General features: G+C 45.5%; 1 protein-coding gene across 9 annotated transcripts in view; it reads left to right on the top strand.

Annotated features, from left to right (window-relative positions):
• Positions 1–24,741, top strand: part of LOC137413597 (LIM domain-binding protein 3) — a 135,470-nt gene that overhangs the window by 70,925 nt on the left and 39,804 nt on the right. For all 9 annotated transcript variants that reach the window (XM_068099024.2, XM_078776656.1, XM_068099028.2 and 6 more), the window contains one exon: positions 3,941–4,053. In XM_068099024.2, coding sequence (XP_067955125.2) covers positions 3,941–4,053 — 113 coding nt within the window. The remainder of the gene's footprint in view (positions 1–3,940; positions 4,054–24,741) is intronic.

Raw genomic sequence — 24,741 nt, 5'->3', positions numbered from 1 at the left:
GGACATTTAGCTGGGGATCTGTCTGTTAGCATTATCTGGCCGTAGCCATTAAAGATCCCATCGCTCCTTTTCCAGAGTGGGTGAGTTATCACCGGCACCCTGTCCAAGTTACAAATTCTGTCCCTAACAAGCTTCAGTTTAACTTGAGGCCTAGACATCCAGTTAATGAAAGACTTGGGCCAATCTGTCTCCTGCGGTTGTAAGGTGGGATGAATTTGGGCCATTAAACTCATTAGTAGTAGTCTCCTCTTCATTTTCCTTTATTCTCGCTTTATCCCAAACCAATATCAAGTGTAATTTCCAATCGAATCCTTCTCTGATGCCAAAAATAAAATAAAAGTTGCTGTGTCCTTCCTTTCCTGTGCAGGAATCCTCATTTTTGTCATTTCATCAAAAGAGTTATATGGAGAATCTAACATCTTAACCCAGAGATTACCACCACCATTTCAGACATTATCTTAAGAAATGCCACAGAATAAGTGGTGGTAGAGGTGGAGAATGATTCGACTATATAGGGAATTGCGAGAATAAGTCAATAAGTGAAGCTGATAAATTTAGATGACTATTTAGCATGGGAATAAAAAAAGAGCAGTGAGCCAAGGCTATTAGTCGATAAATCAGAAGTGACTGATTTCAGAAGTTTAATAGAAAGTAAAATGTGAAAAGGCGGAAATAATTTGTCTGTGGTACAGGCCTGGTCCACCACTCTTCCACCCGCTCTTTCTCAAAAGATCTTGTGGGGTCTTTGACGATGTGCAAACCGGTACAGAGAGGTTACTCACCCACACATGTCCCCTGAAACAGTGTGCTGCATGATGTAACATCCTGCTTTTGTAGCACCAGAACCAGAACAGCAAGCAGGAGATCTAAAGAGATCTCATCAAACACAACAATCCAGAAGGGGAAGTGTGAAGGTCAGCATTGTAAGCATTGGTCTTGCATGCAAGTTTGAAGAAAGGTAGTCTATTTTCTAAACGAGCATAATAATAATAATAATAATTTAATTTTAAGGCAGTCAGGCCGATTACTATTGAACATGAATCGGCCTCAGTGGTGTATTGAATAGGATGGCTGGAAAGTCAGCGGTACGGACCCTGGCCGAGTCGTACCAAAGACTTCAATAATGGTACGTGCTGCTTCCTGGCTTGATGTTCAGCATTTATAAGGTTGCATGAACAAACAACCATAGGTTGGCAACCATTGCGCAGTCTTTATGAGCTTAATGCCATCCTGCATTAAAGTTCCTTGGAAGGGAGTGCACATTATTTGAAATCCAGGGTGGTCCAAAATTATGTGCAACTTTTCAAACAGTTTTTATAAATTTACTAATGCGACCCTCTTTTGTTATTTTCAGGTCATCTAAAGAACAAGGTCGAAAGTATTTATTTATTTATTTATTATTATTATAATTTTTTTTTTTTTCGTTGAAATTTCGACCATGTTGACTAATTTCACTGTGGCTCAGTGGACGCTCATTTTAGAGAATTTTTTTTGCTACAAAATCATATGTTTCTATATAAAGGCAGTTTTATGGTGTCTACCAAATGCAATAATTCCACAATACAAACCCATCAAGCATATTGCTGAAATGTTTAGATACACTGGAAGTGTGAAAGAGCAAATTATAGGACACAGTGTTCGAAAACCTTCACTGAGAACACCAGACAAGATGGAGGCTGTAGCGATGCTTTATTGTCTTCCCTAAAAAAAAGTCGACACATCGACTTGCACAGCTGGTGTGAACTTCTTTCATGAGAAGGAAGCAAGACATCGCTGGATTCAGTCATCTTCCATCAAGGCATAGAACCACCGAAAAACATCAAATGGTGTTTTAGAGTTTTTGAGATAATGTTTCCTGGGTGATCGACTCATTTCTCAACGGACTGACAACCCAAGGCCTCCCCACTCCTCGGATCTGTCTCCTGGCGATTACCTATTGGGATCCCTCAAAGCTAAAGTCTACAAAAACAACCCACACACACTGCAGGAGTTGAAAATAATATCACATGTGAAATCAGGAGGCATAACAGCTCCAATTCTCAGCCGAGCTATCGATGACGACTTCTGTGTCTGTGTTGCAGCTGTCATCCAGAGGCACAGTGCTTGGATTGAGCACTTCATCAACTATTCATGATATCGCTCCTTATTGTTTGTTGAAATTTTATTTGCCATAATAAACAAAATATTAACTAATCAATACTGTGTATTATGAGACAAAACACTAACAAAATCGACGAATAATATAAAAATATTGTAATTATTTAATATAAAGTTGGTCATCATTTATATTTGCTTGTTTCCTGATGCTAATTACTATTTGCTTGTAATATTCGTTATTTCTGCGTTTATTTTAACGGCATGCAGCAGAATAACCCATTAAAGTAACGTGATTGTCTTTGCACTGACTAGTGCAATCCCACATTGTTTGTATTGTGTGTTCATTTCCTTTTCCAGCCAAATTGGGTGGAACATCTGTGTTATAGGCCATTGTAAAATTGTTAAAAAAAAATAAAATAAAATAAATAATATATATACACTGTGTATATATATATATATAAATATAATTGTATTAATAAATATCAAATTAATCTAATTAATTAAATAAAATGTTAAATTCCTAAACTATTCAATATGAAATTGTATTCCTGTTTTAATTTCAATGCTCATGGAAGAGCTTGTACATACGGTATACTGTATCACACGCAAGTCTTGCACACAGGTTGAAAGAGAGAGGTGGTCACTAATAGATGTTGATGTAATTTTATATTAATTACATGGACAGTATAAAACAAGGTGGGTCGTGCCAAAACATGCAGACCCATGAGATTTGAACCTTGGTTCCTGAAACATGAGCGATGGGTTCAGCTGAGGACACTTGACAGACCAACACAATCCATTTAGTTGTCCGTATGTGGAGAGGCCTAACTCAATCGCAGGGTGCTGCCAAAGTAGTCTTCAACCAGGGCAGCAATTTTGAATTTTTCCAGTGTACCAGCACACACTGGTCTGCTCTTTTCAATAAATAATATGGGATATTTAACATCCCCAAGTGAATGCTAGCAGACATTCCAGTTGGCTCAACGTCCTCTCTGAAGTGTGATGTACTAGTTCATTCATTCCTGCCTGCCAAGACACTAATGTGATCGTTTATAGTCAGGCAAGGAATCTAACCGAGACTACACAGGTCAAAGTCGAGTCCTCTATTCTATTTGTGCCATTCCTTGAAAGAAAGTTTATCTGAAGACCTGTCAACTGGCATTAGCTGGTTGATGTTAAGGATCCACTGTGTCTTTCCATGATTTGTAAGCGATTTATTACCGGCACCCTGAACAGGTTCCAGATTCCAGGTATGTGATGTGATGGGGCACTGCTTCAGTGGCCTCAGTCATTATCCAATCAACAGGCTGAATTTGTAATTGAAATCCGGTCAATTAGGCAATCTCTAACGGCAATGACATTTGATCGGTGTTTGGTGTTCCTAAGTTACACATACGTAATGGCATCAGGACAATCAACCACTGCTGGGAAAATGTTTGACACCACCTGGAAATAACCTCGAAAGGGCTAACATTTCTGCGTATAGTTTCGCTGATGTAGGATACCTTAAATGTTGGAGGAAAGGTTTGACCTCCTCGCTGCATATATTTACACAAGAGCTGTTGTGGTGGAAAGAATGGCATTTGCAACAAGAGTGAGCAGGGGGGACCCCTGCCGGAAGACTTATAAATAAGGACGTGATGTTGGGATCTATGCAGCCGAGCTTTCTCTTAACACAGTGATCTTTCCCTCCCCCCAACTTGTCGGTGGATAATCGTTGATAACTTAGGTGAAGGATAACTGTGCCACTTTGTAATATGAGGTTCAATTGACTTTTTCTGATGTGTACCTGGTTGATACCGACTCCCTCGACCTCACTTTTGTAATCATTGAACCCTGGCAGACCAGAACCTCAGCCTGTTGCTACTGCAACTGTTGCTGTGAAAACCGTGTCTCGGAAACCTCCAGTGACCAGTCCTGCTCGACAACCTGTCGGACTCTCCACCAGCAAGAATGGTATGTCTGGCTCGACCTGCATTAGCCAAATCGGACTTGTGTGACATCACCGTTGTGTGCATGCATTGATTTTGAAGCTTTCAGTCCTCGTGACCATAAAGCGAATATTCATTGAAGATTCTGTTAATTACATTTTTTGGTTAATTTATTATTTTGTAATCTGGCAGTTTGGGAGTGACAGGTTAGCTCCTGGTGCTCCCCTTCAAAATTGGACGTTAAACCAGTTGATCTCGCATGCCAGCATTTGCTTGTGGGTGCTAAAAATTGTCGTCTCACCTTTCGAGAAGAGTAGGCTGATGTGTGCTGGTAACCTCTCCAGATTTCTAACTCTAACCCATGTTGAGAGGCAAGGTGTTTAAGCACCCACCACCTCCCCTCCAACCCCACCTTCAGATGAATAGCTACCTGTCCAGGGTTAATTTTCAGCTCACTACCCGTCGACTGGTGGCGGGCGCCCTCATTCCCGCACCTTCCCTCTCCGAGAGTGCACAAAGTTTTCATCGGTGCACAAAGTTTTCATCTTCTGATAAAAGTGCTTCAAGCGAAATGTCACACTAGGGGGAGCCAAATATCCACAATTTACATTCATTAACGCATCCTTCTGCAACAAAACCTTATAAAACATCCTTAAATTTGCAATTCCGATTTTCATTAGAGTGTTTATTTTGTTGTTCTTTTGCTGTTATTTACATTCTCAATTTCAAAGGCATTGTTATCACAGTTCTTGTGAGATTAATGGAAACACACTGTTGAGCCCTTAATAACTTCAGAGGGTCACCTCTCATTTTTGACCCCACCCCTCCGACAAGGTCAAAGATGGGGGACATTAAAATGAGCTCCAACCGATCGATTTATCCATGTACTTTTGTGTACGTGATATTTCAAAAATCGTTGACCATTTTGCTTTCATATTGCAGATATCTATTCCTCATGACAGTATGTCAACCTGACTAGATCACAGCTGTGATTGGCTGAATAATGTTGCCATGGTAACCATCTCAGTTACTTGGCTTGTGTACACGATATTTCAAAATTGTTGATCATTTAGCCTTCATATCACACAGATTTATTCCTCATTCCACGCAAAAGGCGGGGTACCAAGAGTATCAGCTCCTTGTTATAGCACACGCAAATAAATTATGAAGTACAATATTGCCAATCTAGACCCAAAACCGGAATGGTTCAGAGGTGCTCAATTGAAAACACATCAACTTGGGTACAATTGACATGCAATCTCTCAATGGAGACGTTTCAGTTGCTGTAAAGAAGCGTATACTTGTAATGGTTCATACAGGGCTTGATGGGGGTAAATTTGGGGTTGGGGGAGAGGACAGGAGGGGAGTCTCAGCTGCTTAAACAAAAGCAGACATTGCTGTGTCTTTCAAAAGCTTTCCAGGTGACTTATTTCCAGTTTCTATCCCTCCTCCTTCCCCTCAACTCCTCTTGTCATTATTGTTTGGTTTGTCCCTTTTCTGTTTGATCCCCACTTAACACTTCCTCTTCTTGCTTTATTTCATTCAGCTGGTGTGCAGCTTTTTCACCCCGCATGTCCTTTTCCCCTTCCCTTGATCTCACTCTTACTTTTCCACTACTGTTCGTGTTTCCCCGTTTACATTTTGTTCGCTTCCATTCTGCTTTAGCTTTTATGTGAACCTCAATCATTCATTATCTATCTTCTATCTTCTATCTACATATTATATAAAATAAAGTTTTTGTTTGTTTGTTTGTTTGTTTGTCTGCGCAAGCTAATCTCCTGAACGGTGAAAGATAGGAGGAAACCTCCAATAAAAAAATGTCGGGATGGGGCCCGGGAAGGTTTTAGGCTAGGTGGTGATACCGGTCGAGGCCCACCTCGGCCGGGCTGGGCCCATTTCGCAATTAAAAGCTGAGCTGAGTTATAGTAGTCAATCTTCTACGGCCGCGAGTAAAAGCTGAATTATAGTAGTCAATCGTCTACGGCCGCGAGTAAAAGCTGAATTATAGTAGTAAATTCATTCAAAAAGAACCAAAAATGTCGGGACGGGCCCCGGGAAGGTTATAGGCTCGGTGACGAGGCCGGTCAAGGCCGCCTCGGCCGGGTTGGGCCCATTTCACAATTAAAAGCTGAGCTGAGTTATAGTAGTCAATCTTCTACGGCCGCGAGTAAAAGCTGAATTATAGTAGTAAATTCATTCTAAAAGAACCCGGGCAACACCGGGTGCTTTCGGCTCGTAAAGTATAAAAATAAAAATAAATGCAATCTGTTGTTCCCATTTTATAAAGCAGGTGAAAGTTGGAAAACAAATCAATTTGAATTCATTTCTCTTTTTTTTTTTAACCAGGAGCCAGAAACGGATTTAGCTTTATTTTGTTGAATAATGTAAAGTTAAACAGCTGACTCATGTGGCGAAGAGATTTTGTTTCGGAGGACATCTAAAGCGATTGTGAACTTTGAAATATTGGATCCACAATGCACGACTAATGCGTAAAGTTTGGCAAAGTTCGAATTCGCACAAGCAAACTGGCAATTGGTAAATGACATATCGACACGGAAATATTACACCACCGGGCCCGGGCAGTGGTTTTCTAGTCAAGGCCTACACAAATTCTGTGGGGTGAGTCGTGAGTTGGGTGGGCACTGGAAAGGCACCAGCCGTGTGCAGTTTCCATGGCCATGACACCTTCCAAAAGGTGTTTTCCATGCACAGTGAAAAGCTTGCTGTGTCTAGTCGGTGCGTTTCACGTCATCCACTGGATACGAGTGTGCATGAGGTATTTCTAAAATTCCATCGAGATTGGCTTGCCCAGATGTATCGTGTGTTTGCACTACCGGCATTGCACTCTTCCCACTTCTGATACTCAGCTCTTCTACTTTTCACAGTTTTTCATAGGATTTCATTCTGTGTGTTTTGATTCACTGAGCTTCAATGGAGCAGACCTAAGCCTGCGGTTTTTGCCCTTGAGGCCACCGAGCGGTTCAGGCCTAGCTGTACTGATCATTGCCAAGTATTTCCCAGCTCTTGATTACCTGGAAACTTTGCCTTGTGGAGCTGGCCGACATGACTGAGGCCATGTGCAGGCCGTGGGTGCCAACAGGCAATGGAAGTGCATAATTTCATCACCAAAATGATGTCATCGCTGTTTGAGCTCTTTTAAGGCGCAATGCTATCATGTTTGCCGATATATTTAATTTAAGTTGGACAAGGTTCTCTCCAAAATTATAGCATGTTTTCCTTACAGCCAGATTTGAACCAGGCTGGTTTGGTGATGTAGTCTGTGTAGTTGTTTTATGATTGTTTACTTTGAGGTTTTAATACCACATCTTCCATTGCTTTGTTCACTGGGTCTTGATGCCTTTGTCCTTGCTCTTCATGTAGTCCTTCTCCTAATGTCCTTTTTCCTCAAGCAACATGTTTACAAGTTCTTTGATGCCTGTTAGACAAAATATAAAAAACTGTCAGGCGATTACAACCACACTCTGTGGCGTAATGATTAGAGCATCCGCTCCGAGTCTGGTCGAGTCATACCAAAGACTTAAGAAAAATTAAATAAATAAAAATGGGAAAAATAATAATTTAATTTAATAATAATTGAATAAAATAATAATACTATAATATAATTTTTTTATATATAATATATATTAAAATAATTATTTTTCATTGAATTAAAGACTTTAAAAAAATTTAATAAGTACATGCTGCTTCTTTGATTTACGCTCAGCATTTAGACAAGATAGAGCACGAAAAAACGACCATAGGTTGGCAACCATTGCACAAAGTCTAATGGGCCTAAATGCCCCCTCTTATGTAAGCATTCCTTACAGGAAACCCAAATTTTTAACATTTATTTTTTGCTTATTAATCCATGATGAAGTAAGTAGACTGCCATGCTGCACAGTTCACGTAACAATTTAGATGTTTTGACTAAGGAGGTTACGGTGAGATATGGAACAATATCGAGGGGGCAAGGGGGACGTTAAGAAAACTTTAAATGAGAAACACAAGAGAAGGAAAGTTGGTGTGGAGGAGCGAATGGTGGGAAAGGAGTTTGGGACGGGGATATGAGAGAAGGGAGTCATTTAGGACATATTTGTCTTTCGGATTACAATTCCTATCATGGGGGGCTGGTAGGCAAAATATGATTAAGGGATTAAAGGAGTATGCTTAAAGCATGAAAGTGCTTCTATTTCAGGTATATATTATGTAGATGACCTCATGGCCCTAGTAAGGATGATCCAATGATGTCACACACATTTCAGCCAACTGTGACGAGACCAGAATGCCACCGCAGAAATTACAGGGGACATCACTGAAGTTGCATTTGCTTCAATGGTTTGTTTTATCTTTTCTTAAAAGTAGGTAAAATGAAGAGTTTGATAATGATCAGATCTCGTAATTATTGGGTTTTTAACTCAACTGGGCTACGGTCCAGTTGAGTTCATCACATACTGAACCCTCCGGCGTCCGTCGTCTGTCGTCGTCGTCATCGTCTGTCGTCTGTCGTCCGTTAACCTTTCGATGTTAACACTCCAGCGTCCACAAATATCAACCGATTCTGATAAAACTTGACATGCAACATCCTTACCCCAAGGACGAGGTTGGTATTACATTTCAGCTCGATCCGTTGAAAAATGGCGGACTTAGGCGACCATTTTGTTTTTGGTCATGAAAACGACGTTAACACTCTAGCGTCCACAAATATTAACAGATTTTGATCAAACTTAGAATGTTTAACCCTTACCACACAAGGTAGGTTGCTATTGCACTCCAACCCGGTCCGTCACAAAATGGCCGCCATAGGCCGCCATATTGTTTTCAACTCCAAAACGACGTTAAGACTTTGACGTCTACAAATATTTATGGATTTTGATCAAACTTGGTGTGTGAGACTCTTACCACACAAGGTAGGTTGCTATCGCATGTCAATCCGATCTGTCACAAAATGGACGCCATAGGCCGGCATATCTTTTTCAGCTCTTAAGAAAAGCACACTGGGACAAGATGTGGGGGTGGTGACTTTGAAAGCGAATTACAGCCGTTTCCTTTCATCTACACAACTATATTTCTGCAACATTGTTGCAAAGTGTAACATTGTATCAATTGTAAAACAAGGACAAGTATAAGCATACAAGGGCCTTAAAATTATTACACAAGGTTGTTGGCTTTGTACTAGATTTGACTTAAATGAAGACAACTGACCTACTTTAAAGTTGTCCAGTCAGGTCAGTTGAGTTCTGCTTCCCTGGAAGCTCTAGTTTTATTTCCCTTTTGTTGTGCCTTTAATGAGCTTTTTTTTAACACATTGTGAAAATGTTTGATTTTGACCTTTGGGGTTTAATTTTGCGCACTGATGTCTTTGTTAATGTGAAAGCAAAACGGAAGAAGGATTGATTACACACGAGTAAAACAGCCAACTGAAACAGAGAAGGTTGAAAACTAAAAGTTGGCTAGGTGTTCAGAGAGTTCCAAAGATTGAAGGAATGTGGTGGTTGGTGTTGTGTAGTTCTAGGGTATTTGACATTCCAGATGTTGTGAACACAAGTTCAAATCTCTCTTTCACCTACCAGCCCCTTACACTCCCCCATGATAGCCATTGGCATCCTTCAGATAAAGAAAATACTTTTTGTACACAGGTCTTCTGCCATTCCGAGGCAGATTGGCTTGTGCTTTAAGTAGCGAGTATGTCTTGGTTAAATAATTTATAAACCTGTGTCTCGAGATCAATCTTTCCAAGGAAACAGGTTGGAATTTGGACAGGTGACGATGGCGTGTGGATGGATCTACATACGTTGTGGCCTTCCAGACGTCAAAAGTGATGGATAGAAAAATGGTTTAACTTGTCTGGGTTTGAATGTCTAGCCTGGGTTTGAATCCCGACCCAGCTATAAACTGTCATTCTGGTGTTTTGTTGCAGGCAGGGTGATTCATCAATGTGCGTGCCATCCCTCGGATGGGCGTTAAACTGGGCATCCTGTCTGCCAACATCAGTTGGTGGATGTTAAAGATCCCACGGTGATCTTCGCAAAGAGCTATCGCTGCGCCCTGAACAAATTGTGAATTCCTGCTATAACCTATAGGGTAGACATGAGTACAGTCACGTGAAAAAGTAAGTACACCCCATGTAAAGTTTTGACTTTTTCAACATATTTCAACATACATCTATTTGATCTTCATTTCAACAATATTGATAGATAAAGGTGATATAATATAACAAATATCATTAAACATTTACACTTTGTAGTCCATTGTATAATTTAAATAAACATAAATGCAAATTTTGCATGTGGAAAAAGTAAGTACACCCTTGGCTCTAATAGGTGGTATTGTCCCCTTTGGCAGAAACGACCTCAAGTAGATGTTTCTTATAACTGTCTACCAGTCTCTGACATCGACTGGGAGAAATTTTTGCCCACTCCTCCATGCAGAATTCTTTCAGCTGTGCGATGTTTGAGGGGTTTCTTGCACGCACAGCTCGTTTCAAATCCCTCCACAACATCTCAATGGGATTTAGATCCGGGCTTTGACTTGGCCATTCCAGAACCCTCCATTTCTTTCTTTTCAGCCATTCCTTGGTGGATTTGCTGGTATGTTTAGGGTCATTGTCATGTTGCAAGCTCCACCTTTGGTTGAGCTTCAACTTTCCGACAGATGGCCTCACATTATCCTCAAGCACCCTCTGGTACAATGAAGAATTCATAGTGGATTCTATGATAGTGAGCTGCCCAGGTCCTGATGCAGCAAATCTGCCCCAAACCATAATATTTCCACCACCATGCTTTACAGTTGGTATCAGGTTCTTGTGGTCAAATGCTGTCTTTGGTTTTCGCCAAACATGTCTTCTGGTGCTGTGGCCAAAAAGCTCTAACTTTGACTCATCTGTCCAGAGCACATTGTTCCAGAAGTGCTGGTCTTTGCCTTGGTGTTCCATTGGCAAACTTTAGTCTTGCCCTGATGTTCTTTCTGGACAGCAAAGGTTTCCTCCTGGCACACCTCGCATGTAGATAAAATTTGTGCAGCCTCTTTCTAATGGTAGACTCGTGCACTTTGACATCAACAGTGGCAAGAGCTACCTGTAGGTCCCGTGATGACATTCTGGGGTTCTTAGAGACTTCTTTCAGCATCTTGCGGTCTGCTCTCAGGCTGAACTTGCTGGGGCGGCCTGGCCTGAACTAGTTGGCAGTTGTTTGGAATCTTCTCCACTTGTAGATGATCTTCCGGACAGTCGAATGATTGATTTCCAATTGTTTGGAGATCTTTTAAAATCCCTTCCCAGACGCGTAGGCATCTATAACCTTCTTTCTGAAGGCCTCAGAGAGCTCTTTTGATCTAGGCATAGTGACGCCACACACTTCAACAACAAAGAACAAACCAAACTAAATGTCTGAGGTTTAAATAAGACAGGTTTCTCCAAGATCCTCTCTAACGATGTTCTAATCATTTGCACCTGAGCTGGTGCACCTGATTCTAATTTTAGGTATTTGAAGTAGTGATAAATTTAGGGTGTGTACTTACTTTTTCCACATGCGAAATTTGCATTTATGTTTATTTAAATTATACAATGGACTACAAAATGTAAATGTTTCATGATATTTGTTATATTATATCACCTTTTTCTCAATATTGTTGAAATGAAGATCAAATAGCTGTATGTTGAAATATGTTGAAAAAGTGAAAACTTTAAATGGGGTGTACTTACTTTTTCATGTGACTATGTGATCTCAAACATAACTCGAAATATCTCAAAAAGTTGTGGACGGATTCGGACGAAATTTGGTGGAGAAGTTGAGTATGTGAAAAGGACTAAATGATTACATATTGGTGAAGATTCGGATCCAGATCTGGCAAGTAGAATTTTAAAAAGTGATTCTTCACCATTGAGCTATAGGACAAAAAATTATATGTAGCACGATATCTCAAAGTTGTGGATGGATTCGGACGAAACTTGGTGGATAGGTTGGGTGTATGACAACGCGAATAGATTCAATTTTGTTGAACATTCGAATCCGGATCAGAGAATTTTTAGGTGATTCTTCACCATGGAGCGATAGTGCTAAAAGCAATATATAGCATGACATCTCAAAACGTTGTGGAGGAATTCGGACAAAACCTGGTGGACAGGTTGTGTGTGTGATAAGGACGAATTGCTTAGATTTTGGTGAAGATCCGAATCAGGATGCGAGAATTTTTTCATTTTTCAAGTGATTCTTCACCATTGCGTGACAGGGCCAAAAACGATATATATCATGATATTTCAAAAAGTTGTGGATGTCTTGTGACAAAACGAGGTGGATGAGTTGGGTAAGTGACGAGAACAAGCCGATTAGATTTTGGTTCATGTCCGGATCCAGATCCGACCTATCAGTGGGATACAAAACATAAGCTGTTCAGCCTGGCGGAGGTATGTGCTCGAGCCAGTGCCCTTCTAGTTGACAATATATAACAGTTCTTGGTTTTTGGCCATTTAATATCTTATTGGATTTCTCTATACTGTACGCCCTGATCATATTCTGGACCATTACTTTAACATCTTTTACCAATTGTTTTATAGGTTGGACCTGGGATTTTCTGCCTTTGCTTGCACAGTGCATTCCCTTGTTCTTCAGATTTTGTTTGCTGTTGTCAAGATAATAATTGACATTTTCACACATCCCACAGACTCTACAGTCAGACTGGAACAATGTGTTCCCTAGCTCATCACGCCGCAAAACGTTTTCAGTGCGATACCCATTCTTTGCACCGCACCATTTTACGCCACGCGTTAACCGCACTATTGAATGTCTCGTTTGCTGTGACTCTTTTGTGGTTTTTCTTTAAAATGTACGAAGTGATGAGTTGGACTGGTGATTGCACAGGATCCCAATGACTCGATGAGCTCTTTCATCATATCATGGAAGTTAGGCGAGACAAAAGGGTTCCGTCCGTTCCGTCCAACAGTCTTGTGCTGATCTTTCAATGGCTGAGATGAGTGTTGCTTGTATTCTTCGACGTCATGATGACATTCCTCATAATTGATTTGAGGATTACTCGGATGATCAAAATAATCCTGACAGAGTTGCTGACTCTGACTAACAGCCAATTATCATTCCTCATGGGAACTAGGTCAACTCCTTCTTCTGGAATAGAGCAATGACATTGTTCCGTCACTATATCTGTGCTCTCTGTGGACGATATTCTTGATTATACAATTTAGATGCTCATAAAATGAAACAGAAAACCACTTGCTGCATTGGAGTCATCAAAAGGAAAAAAAAATAAAAATAAAAAGGTAAAGAGCAAAAATGGAGTCATCAGGAGGAACCTGGATAACATTCGGGTTTCAGCTGCTACTACTCTACCCTCAAACCCATATAAGTGCAGCCAAGTGAGCCTTCCAGAAAAAGAAAATCTGCAAGAATTCACTTCTCCGAAGACAGATAGATAAAGAGAGAAATAAAGAAGAAGCAAGAATTATAATGAAGAAAGATAAATATGAAAAAGTAGAAAGAAACATGAAAGGAACAAAGATCTCGAACTCCGAGCTCTAGCTCCTTCCCTTAACTCATAGCCCCAACTCCTAACCCGAGCTCCGAGGTCTAGCTCCTTCCCTTAACTCATAGCCCCAACTCCTATCCCTAGCTCCGAGCCCTAGCTCCTAGCTCGAGCTCCTTCCCTTAACTCATAGCCCCAACTCCGAACCCGAGCTCCGAGCTATAGCTCCTTCCCTTAATTCATAGCCCCAGCTTCTAACCCAAGCTCCTAGCTCTAGCTCCTAGCTCTAGCTCCTTCCCTTAACTCATAGCCCCAACTCTTAACCCTAGATCCTAGCTCTAGCTCCTTCCCTTAACTCATAGCCCCAACTTCTAACCCAAGCTCCTAGCTCTAGCTCCAAGATCTAGCTCCTTCCCTTAACTCATAGTCCCAACTCCTAACCCTAGCTCCTAGCTCTAGCTCCTTCCCTTAACTCACAGCCCCAACTCCTAACCTGAGCTCCTAGCTCGAGCTCCTTCCCTTAACGCATAGCCCCAACACCTAGCTCTAGCTCCTAGGTCTAGCTCCTTCCCGTAACTCATAGCCCCAACTCCTAACCCAAGCTCCTAGGTCGAGCTCCTTCCCTTAACTCATAGCCCCAACTCCTAGCTCTAGCTCTTAGCTCTAGCTCCTTCCCTTAACGCATAGCCCCAACTCCGAACCCTAGCTCCTAGCTCTAGCTCCTAGCTCTAGCTCCTTCCCTTAACTCAAAGTCCCAACTCCTAACCCAAGCTCCTAGCTCTAGCTCTTAGCTCTAGCTCCTTCCCTTAACTCAAAGCCCCAAATCCTAACCCTAGATCCTAGCTCTAGCTCCTTCCCTTAACTCATAGCCCCAACTCCTAACCTTAGCTCCTAGCTCCTTCTCTTAACTCATAGCCCCAACTCCTAACCCTAGCTCTAGCTCCTTCCCTTAACTCATAGCCCCAAATCCTAACCCTAGATCCTAACTCTAGCTCCTTCCCTTAACTCATAGCCCCAACTCCTAACCCTAGCTCCTAGCTATAGCTCCTTCCCTTAACTCATAGCCCCAACTCCTAACCCTAGCTCCTAGCTCTGGCTCCTTCCCTTAACACATAGCCCCAACTTCTAACCCAAGCTCCTAGCTCTAGCTCCAAGATCGAGCTCCTTCCCTTAACTCATAGCCCCAACTCCTAACCCTAGCTCCTAGCTCTAGCTCCTTACCTTAACTCACAGCCCCAACTCCTAACCTGAGCTCCTAGCTCGAGCTCCTTCCCTTAACTCATAGCCCCAACTCCTAGCTCTAGCTCCTTCCCGTAACTCATAGCCCCAACTCCTAACCCTAGCTCCTAGCTCTAGCTCCTTACCTTAACTCACAGCCCCAACTCCTAACCTGAGCTCCTAGCTCGAGCTCCTTCCCTTAACTCATAGCCCCAACTCCTAGCTCTAGCTCCTAGCTCTAGCTCCTTCCCCTAACTCACAGCCCCAACTACTAACCTGAGCTCCTAGCTCTAGCTCCTTCCCTTAACTCATAGCCCCAACTCTTAGCTCTAGCTCCTAGCTCTAGCTCCTTCCCGTAACTCATAGCCCCAACTCCTAACCCAAGCTCCTAGGTCGAGCTCCTTCCCTTAACTCATAGCCCCAACTCCTAGCTCTAGCTCTTAGTGCTAGCTCCTTCCCTTAACTCATAGCCCCAACTCCTAACCCTAGCTCCTAGCTCTAGCTCCTTCCCTTAACTCATAGCCCCAACTCCTAACGCTAGCTCTAGCTCCTAGCTCTAGCTCCTTCCCTTAACTCAAAGTCCCAACTCCTAACCCAAGCTCCTAGCTCTAGCTCTTAGCTCTAGCTCTAGATCCTAGCTCTAGCTCCTTTCCTTAACTCATAGCCCCAACTCCTAGCTCGAGCTCTTAGCGCTAGCTCCTTCCCTTAACTCATAGCCCCAACTCCTAACCCTAGCTCCTAGCTCTAGCTCCTTCCCTTAACTCATAGCCCCAACTCCTAATCCTAGCTCCTAGCTCCAGCTCCTTCCCTTAACTCATAGCCCCAACTCCTAACCCTAGCTCCCAGCTCTAGCTCCTTCCCTTAACTCATAGCCCCAACTTCTAACCCAAGCTCCTAGCTCTAGCTCCAAGATCTAGCTCCTTCCCTTAACTCATAGCCCCAACTCCTAACCCTAGCTCCAAGCTCTAGCTCCTTCCCTTAACTCACAGCCCCAACTCCTAACCCTAGCTCCTAGCTCTAGCTCCTTCCCTTAACTCATAGCCCCAACTCCTAATCCTAGCTCCTAGCTCTAGCTCCTTCCCTTAACTCATAGCCCCAACTCCTAACCCTAGCTCCTAGCTATAGCTCCTTCCCTTAACTCATAGCCCCAACTCCTAACCCTAGCTCCTAGCTCTAGCTCCTTACCTTAACTCATAGCCCCAACTTCTAACCCAAGCTCCTAGCTCTAGCTCCAAGATCTAGCTCCTTCCCTTAACTCATAGCCCCAACTCCTAACCCTAGCTCCTAGCTCTAGCTCCTTCCCTTAACTCACAGCCCCAACTCCTAACCTGAGCTCCTAGCTCTAGCTCCTTCCCTTAACTCATAGCCCCAACTCCTAGCTCTAGCTCCTAGCTCTAGCTCCTTCCCGTAACTCATAGCCCCAACTACTAACCCTAGCTACTAGCTCTAGCTCCTTCCCTCAACTCACAGCCCCAACTCCTAACCTGAGCTCCTAGCTCTAGCTCCTTCCCTTAACTCATAGCCCCAACTCTTAGCTCTAGCTCCTAGCTCTAGCTCCTTCCCGTAACTCATAGCCCCAACTCCTAACCCAAGGTCCTAGGTCGAGCTCCTTCCCTTAACTCATAGCCCCAACTCCTAGCTCGAGCTCTTAGCGCTAGCTCCTTCCCTTAACTCATAGCCCCAACTCCTAACCCTAGCTCCTAGCTCTAGCTCCTTCCCTTAACTCATAGCCCCAACTCCTAACCCTAGCTCTAGCTCCTAGCTCTAGCTCCTTCCCTTAACTCAAAGTCCCAACTCCTAACCCAAGCTCCTAGCTCTAGCTCTTAGCTCTAGCTCCTTCCCTTAACTCAAAGCCCCAAATCCTAACCCTAGATCCTAGCTCTAGCTCCTTCCCTTAACTCATAGCCCCAACCCATAACCTTAGCTCCTAGCTCCTTCTCTTAACTCATAGCCCCAACTCCTAACCCTAGCTCCTAGCTCTAGCTCCTTCCCTTAACTCATAGCCCCAAATCCTAACCCTAGATCCTAGCTCTAGCTCCTTCCCTTAACTCATAGCTCCAACTTTTAACCCTAGCTCCTCGCTCCAGCTCCTTCCCTTAACTCATAGCCCCAACTCCTAACCCTAGCTCCTAGCTCTAGCTCCTTCCCTTAACTCATAGCCCCAACTCCTAACCCTAGCTCCTAGCTCTAGCTCCTTCCCTTAACTCATAGCCCCAACTTCTAACCCAAGCTCCTAGCTCTAGCTCCAAGATCTAGCTCCTTCCCTTAACTCATAGCCCCAACTCCTAACCCTAGCTCCAAGCTCTAGCTCCTTCCCTTAACTCACAGCCCCAACTCCTAACCTGAGCTCCTAGCTCTAGCTCCTTCCCTTAACTCATAGCCCCAACTCCTAGCTCTAGCTCCTTCCCGTAACTCATAGCCCCAACTCCTAACCCTAGCTCCTAGCTCTAGCTCCTTCCCTTAACTCACAGCCGCAACTCCTAACCTGAGTTCCTAGGTCTAGCACCTTCCCTTAACTCATTGCCCCAACTCGTAGCTCTTGCTCCTAGCTCTAGCTCCTTCCCGTAACTCATAGCCCCAACTCCTAACCCAAGCTCCTAGGTCGAGCTCCTTCCCTTAACTCAAAGTCCCAACTCCTAACCCGAGCTCCTAGCTCTAGCTCTTAGCTCTAGCTCCTTCCCTTAACTCAAAGCCCCAAATCCTAACCCTAGATCCTAGCTCTAGCTCCTTCCCTTAACTCAATGCCCCAACTCCTAACCTTAGCTCCTAGCTCCTTCTCTTAACTCATAGCCCCAACTCCTAACCCTAGCTCCGAGCTTTAGCTCCTTCCCTTAACTCATAGCCCCAAATCCTAACCCTAGATCCTAGCTCTAGCTCCTTCCCTTAACTCATAGCCCCAACTCCTAACCCTAGCTCCTAGCTCTAGCTCCTTCCCTTAACTCATAGCCCCAACTCCTAACCCTAGCTCCTAGCTCTAGCTCCTTCCCTTAACTCATAGCCCCAACTCCTAACCCCCTAGCTCCTAGCTATAGCTCCTTCCCTTAACTCATAGCCCCAACTCCTAACCCTAGCTCCTAGCTCTAGCTCCTTCCCTTAACTCATAGCCCCAACTCCTAACCCAAGCTCCTAGCTCTAGCTCCTAGCTCTAGCTCCTTCCCTTAAGTCATAGCCCCAACTCCTAACCCAAGCTCCTAGCTCTAGCTCCTTCCCTTAACTCATAGCCGCAACTCCTAACCCTAGCTCCTAGCTCTAGCTCCTTCCCTTAACTCATTGCCCCAACTCCTAGCTCTAGCTCCTAGCTCTAGCTCCTTCCCGTAACTCATAGCCCCAACTCCTAACCCAAGCTCCTAGGTCGAGCTCCTTCCCTTAACTCATAGCCTCAACTCCTAGCTCTAGCTCTTAGCTCTAGCTCCTTCCCTTAACTCATAGCCCCAACTCCTAACCGTAGCTCCTAGCTCTAGCTCCTTCCCTTAACTCATAGCCCCAACTCTTAGCTCTAGCTCCTAGCTCTAGCTCCTTCCCGTAACTCATAGCCCCAACTCCTAACCCAAGGTCCTAGGTCGAGCTCCTTCCCTTAACTCATAGCCCCAACTCCTAGCTCGAGCTCTTAGCGCTAGCTCCTTCCCTTAACTCATAGCCCCAACTCCTAACCCTAGCTCCTAGCTCTAGCTCCTTCCCTTAACTCATAGCCCCAACTCCTAACCCTAGCTCTAGCTCCTAGCTCTAGCTCCTTCCCTTAACTCAAAGTCCCAACTCCTAACCCAAGCTCCTAGCTCTAGCTCTTAGGTCTAGCTCCTTCCCTTAACTCAAAGCCCCAAATCCTAACCCTAGATCCTAGCTCTAGCTCCTTCCCTTAACTCATAGCCCCAACCCATAACCTTAGCTCCTAGCTCCTTCTCTTAACTCATAGCCCCAACTCCTAACCCTAGCTCCTAGCTCTAGCTCCTTCCCTTAACTCATAGCCCCAAATCCTAACCCTAGATCCTAGCTCTAGCTCCTTCCCTTAACTCATAGCTCCAACTTTTAACCCTAGCTCCTCGCTCCAGCTCCTTCCCTTAACTCATAGCCCCAACTCCTAACCCTAGCTCCTAGCTCTAGCTCCTTCCCTTAACTCATAGCCCCAACTCCTAACCCTAGCTCCTAGCTCTAGCTCCTTCCCTTAACTCATAGCCCCAACTTCTAACCCAAGCTCCTAGCTCTAGCTCCAAGATCTAGCTCCTTCCCTTAACTCATAGCCCCAACTCCTAACCCTAGCTCCAAGCTCTAGCTCCTTCCCTTAACTCACAGCCCCAACTCCTAACCTGAGCTCCTAGCTCTAGCTCCTTCCCTTAACTCATAGCCCCAACTCCTAGCTCTAGCTCCTTCCCGTAACTCATAGCCCCAACTCCTAACCCTAGCTCCTAGCTCTAGCTCCTTCCCTTAACTCACAGCCGCAACTCCTAACCTGAGTTCCTAGCTCTAGCACCTTCCCTTAACTCATTGCCCCAACTCGTAGCTCTTGCTCCTAGCTCTAGCTCCTTCCCGTAACTCATAGCCCCAACTCCTAACCCAAGCTCCTAGGTCGAGCTCCTTCCCTTAACTCAAAGTCCCAACTCCTAACCCGAGCTCCTAGCTCTAGCTCTTAGCTCTAGCTCCTTCCCTTAACTCAAAGCCCCAAATCCTAACCCTAGATCCTAGCTCTAGCTCCTTCCCTTAACTCAATGCCCCAACTCCTAACCTTAGCTCCTAGCTCCTTCTCTTAACTCATAGCCCCAACTCCTAACCCTAGCTCCGAGCTTTAGCTCCTTCCCTTAACTCATAGCCCCAAATCCTAACCCTAGATCCTAGCTCTAGCTCCTTCCCTTAACTCATAGCCCCAACTCCTAACCCTAGCTCCTAGCTCTAGCTCCTTCCCTTAACTCATAGCCCCAACTCCTAACCCTAGCTCCTAGCTCTAGCTCCTTCCCTTAACTCATAGCCCCAACTCCTAACCCCCTAGCTCCTAGCTATAGCTCCTTCCCTTAACTCATAGCCCCAACTCCTAACCCTAGCTCCTAGCTCTAGCTCCTTCCCTTAACTCATAGCCCCAACTCCTAACCCCCTAGCTCCTAGCTATAGCTCCTTCCCTTAACTCATAGCCCCAACTCCTAACCCAAGCTCCTAGCTCTAGCTCCTAGCTCTAGCTCCTTCCCTTAAGTCATAGCCCCAACTCCTAACCCAAGCTCCTAGCTCTAGCTCCTTCCCTTAACTCATAGCCGCAACTCCTAACCCTAGCTCCTAGCTCTAGCTCCTTCCCTTAACTCACAGCCGCAACTCCTAACCTGAGCTCCTAGCTCTAGCTCCTTCCCTTAACTCATTGCCCCAACTCCTAGCTCTAGCTCCTAGCTCTAGCTCCTTCCCGTAACTCATAGCCCCAACTCCTAACCCAAGCTCCTAGGTCGAGCTCCTTCCCTTAACTCATAGCCTCAACTCCTAGCTCTAGCTCTTAGCTCTAGCTCCTTCCCTTAACTCATAGCCCCAACTCCTAACCCTAGCTCCTAGCTCTAGCTCCTTCCCTTAACTCATAGCCCCAACTCCTAACCCTAGCTCGTAGCTCTAGCTCCTAGCTCTAGCTCCTTCCCTTAACTCAAAGTCCCAACTCCTAACCCAAGCTCCTAGCTCTAGCTCCTAGCTCTAGCTCCTTCCCTTAACTCAAAGTCCCAACTCCTAACCCAAGCTCCTAGCTCTAGCTCTTAGCTCTATCTCCTTCCCTTAACTCAAAGCCCCAAATCCTAACCCTAGATCCTAGCTCTAGCTCCTTCCCTTAACTCATAGCCCCAACTCCTAACCCTAGCTCCGAGCTCTAGCTCCTTCCCTTAACTCATAGCCCCAAATCCTAACCTAAGATCCTAGCTCTAGCTCCTTCCCTTAACTCATAGCCCCAACTCCTATCCCTAGCTCCTAGCTCTAGCTCCTTCCCTTAACTCATAGCCCCAACTCCTAACCCTAGCTCCTAGCTCTAGCTCCTTCCCTTAACTCATAGCCCCAACTCCTAACCCGAGCTCCGAGGTCTAGCTCCTTCCCTTAACTCATAGCCCCAACTCCTATCCCTAGCTCCGAGCCCTAGCTCCTAGCTCTAGCTCCTTCCCTTAACTCATAGCCCCAACTCCGAACCCGAGCTCCGAGCTATAGCTCCTTCCCTTAATTCATAGCCCCAGCTTCTAACCCAAGCTCCTAGCTCTAGCTCCTAGCTCTAGCTCCTTCCCTTAACTCATAGCCCCAACTCTTAACCCTAGATCCTAGCTCTAGCTCCTTCCCTTAACTCATAGCCCCAACTTCTAACCCAAGCTCCTAGCTCTAGCTCCAAGATCTAGCTCCTTCCCTTAACTCATCGTCCCAACTCCTAACCCTAGCTCCTAGCGCTAGCTCCTTCCCTTAACTCACAGCCCCAACTCCTAACCTGAGATCCTAGCTCGAGCTCCTTCCCTTAACGCATAGCCCCAACACCTAGCTCTAGCTCCTAGGTCTAGCTCCTTCCCGTAACTCATAGCCCCAACTCCTAACCCAAGCTCCTAGGTCGAGCTCCTTCCCTTAACTCATAGCCCCAACTCCTAGCTCTAGCTCTTAGCTCTAGCTCCTTCCCTTAACGCATAGCCCCAACTCCGAACCCTAGCTCCTAGCTCTAGCTCCTAGCTCTAGCTCCTTCCCTTAACTCAAAGTCCCAACTCCTAACCCAAGCTCCTAGCTCTAGCTCTTAGCTCTAGCTCCTTCCCTTAACTCAAAGCCCCAAATCCTAACCCTAGATCCTAGCTCTAGCTCCTTCCCTTAACTCATAGCCCCAACTCCTAACCTTAGCTCCTAGCTCCTTCTCTTAACTCATAGCCCCAACTCCTAACCCTAGCTCTAGCTCCTTCCCTTAACTCATAGCCCCAAATCCTAACCCGAGATCCTAACTCTAGCTCCTTCCCTTAACTCATAGCCCCAACTCCTAACCCTAGCTCCTAGCTATAGCTCCTTCCCTTAACTCATAGCCCCAACTCCTAACCCTAGCTCCTAGCTCTGGCTCCTTCCCTTAACACATAGCCCCAACTTCTAACCCAAGCTCCTAGCTCTAGCTCCAAGATCGAGCTCCTTCCCTTAACTCATAGCCCCAACTCCTAACCCTAGCTCCTAGCTCTAGCTCCTTACCTTAACTCACAGCCCCAACTCCTAACCTGAGCTCCTAGCTCGAGCTCCTTCCCTTAACTCATAGCCCCAACTCCTAGCTCTAGCTCCTAGCTCTAGCTCCTTCCCGTAACTCATAGCCCCAACTCCTAACCCTAGCTCCTAGCTCTAGCTCCTTCCCCTAACTCACAGCCCCAACTACTAACCTGAGCTCCTAGCTCTAGCTCCTTCCCTTAACTCATAGCCCCAACTCCTAGCTCTAGCTCCTAGCTCTAGCTCCTTCCCGTAACTCATAGCCCCAACTCCTAACCCTAGCTCCTAGCTCTAGCTCCTTCCCCTAACTCACAGCCCCAACTACTAACCTGAGCTCCTAGCTCTAGCTCCTTCCCTTAACTCATAGCCCCAACTCTTAGCTCTAGCTCCTAGCTCTAGCTCCTTCCCGTAACTCATAGCCCCAACTCCTAACCCTAGCTCCTAGCTCTAGCTCCTTCCCCTAACTCACAGCCCCAACTACTAACCTGAGCTCCTAGCTCTAGCTCCTTCCCTTAACTCATAGCCCCAACTCTTAGCTCTAGCTCCTAGCTCTAGCTCCTTCCCGTAACTCAAAGTCCCAACTCCTAACCCAAGCTCCTAGCTCTAGCTCTTAGCTCTAGCTCCTTCCCTTAACTCAAAGCCCCAAATCCTAGCTCTAGCTCTTAGTGCTAGCTCCTTCCCTTAACTCATAGCCCCAACTCCTAACCCTAGCTCCTAGCTCTAGCTCCTTCCCTTAACTCATAGCCCCAACTCCTAGCTCTAGCTCTTAGTGCTAGCTCCTTCCCTTAACTCATAGCCCCAACTCCTAACCCTAGCTCCTAGCTCTAGCTCCTTCCCTTAACTCATAGCCCCAACTCCTAACGCTAGCTCTAGCTCCTAGCTCTAGCTCCTTCCCTTAACTCATAGCCCCAACTCCTAGCTCTAGCTCTTAGTGCTAGCTCCTTCCCTTAACTCATAGCCCCAACTCCTAACCCTAGCTCCTAGCTCTAGCTCCTTCCCTTAACTCATAGCCCCAACTCCTAACGCTAGCTCTAGCTCCTAGCTCTAGCTCCTTCCCTTAACTCAAAGTCCCAACTCCTAACCCAAGCTCCTAGCTCTAGCTCTTAGCTCTAGCTCTAGCTCTTAGCTCTAGCTCTTTCCCTTAACTCAAAGCCCCAAATCCTAACCCTAGATCCTAGCTCTAGCTCCTTTCCTTAACTCATAGCCCCAACTCCTAGCTCGAGCTCTTAGCGCTAGCTCCTTCCCTTAACTCATAGCCCCAACTCCTAACCCTAGCTCCTAGCTCTAGCTCCTTCCCTTAACTCATAGCCCCAACTCCTAATCCTAGCTCCTAGCTCCAGCTCCTTCCCTTAACTCATAGCCCCAACTCCTAACCCTAGCTCCCAGCTCTAGCTCCTTCCCTTAACTCATAGCCCCAACTTCTAACCCAAGCTCCTAGCTCTAGCTCCAAGATCTAGCTCCTTCCCTTAACTCATAGCCCCAACTCCTAACCCTAGCTCCAAGCTCTAGCTCCTTCCCTTAACTCACAGCCCCAACTCCTAACCCTAGCTCCTAGCTCTAGCTCCTTCCCTTAACTCATAGCCCCAACTCCTAATCCGAGCTCCTAGCTCTAGCTCCTTCCCTTAACTCATAGCCCCAACTCCTAACCCTAGCTCCTAGCTATAGCTCCTTCCCTTAACTCATAGCCCCAACTCCTAACCCTAGCTCCTAGCTCTAGCTCCTTACCTTAACTCATAGCCCCAACTTCTAACCCAAGCTCCTAGCTCTAGCTCCAAGATCTAGCTCCTTCCCTTAACTCATAGCCCCAACTCCTAACCCTAGCTCCTAGCTCTAGCTCCTTCCCTTAACTCACAGCCCCAACTCCTAACCTGAGCTCCTAGCTCTAGCTCCTTCCCTTAACTCATAGCCCCAACTCCTAGCTCTAGCTCCTTCCCGTAACTCATAGCCCCAACTCCTAACCCTAGCTACTAGCTCTAGCTCCTTCCCTTAACTCACAGCCCCAACTCCTAACCTGAGCTCCTAGCTCTAGCTCCTTCCCTTAACTCATAGCCCCAACTCTTAGCTCTAGCTCCTAGCTCTAGCTCCTTCCCGTAACTCATAGCCCCAACTCCTAACCCAAGGTCCTAGGTCGAGCTCCTTCCCTTAACTCATAGCCCCAACTCCTAGCTCGAGCTCTTAGCGCTAGCTCCTTCCCTTAACTCATAGCCCCAACTCCTAACCCTAGCTCCTAGCTCTAGCTCCTTCCCTTAACTCATAGCCCCAACTCCTAACCCTAGCTCTAGCTCCTAGCTCTAGCTCCTTCCCTTAACTCAAAGTCCCAACTCCTAACCCAAGCTCCTAGCTCTAGCTCTTAGCTCCAGCTCCTTCCCTTAACTCAAAGCCCCAAATCCTAACCCTAGATCCTAGCTCTAGCTCCTTCCCTTAACTCATAGCCCCAACCCATAACCTTACCTCCTAGCTCCTTCTCTTAACTCATAGCCCCAACTCCTAACCCTAGCTCCTAGCTCTAGCTCCTTCCCTTAACTCATAGCCCCAAATCCTAACCCTAGATCCTAGCTCTAGCTCCTTCCCTTAACTCATAGCTCCAACTTTTAACCCTAGCTCCTCGCTCCAGCTCCTTCCCTTAACTCATAGCCCCAACTCCTAACCCTAGCTCCTAGCTCTAGCTCCTTCCCTTAACTCATAGCCCCAACTCCTAACCCTAGCTCCTAGCTCTAGCTCCTTCCCTTAACTCATAGCCCCAACTTCTAACCCAAGCTCCTAGCTCTAGCTCCAAGATCTAGCTCCTTCCCTTAACTCATAGCCCCAACTCCTAACCCTAGCTCCAAGCTCTAGCTCCTTCCCTTAACTCACAGCCCCAACTCCTAAC

The sequence above is a fragment of the Myxine glutinosa genome, chromosome 4 (genome assembly GCF_964187855.1).
Source record: "Myxine glutinosa chromosome 4, kmMyxGlut1.1, whole genome shotgun sequence".
Classification (NCBI taxonomy): Eukaryota; Metazoa; Chordata; class Myxini; order Myxiniformes; family Myxinidae; genus Myxine; species Myxine glutinosa.
Note: the sequence above shows the minus strand (reverse complement) of the source record. Positions and strands in the feature narration are given on the sequence as shown.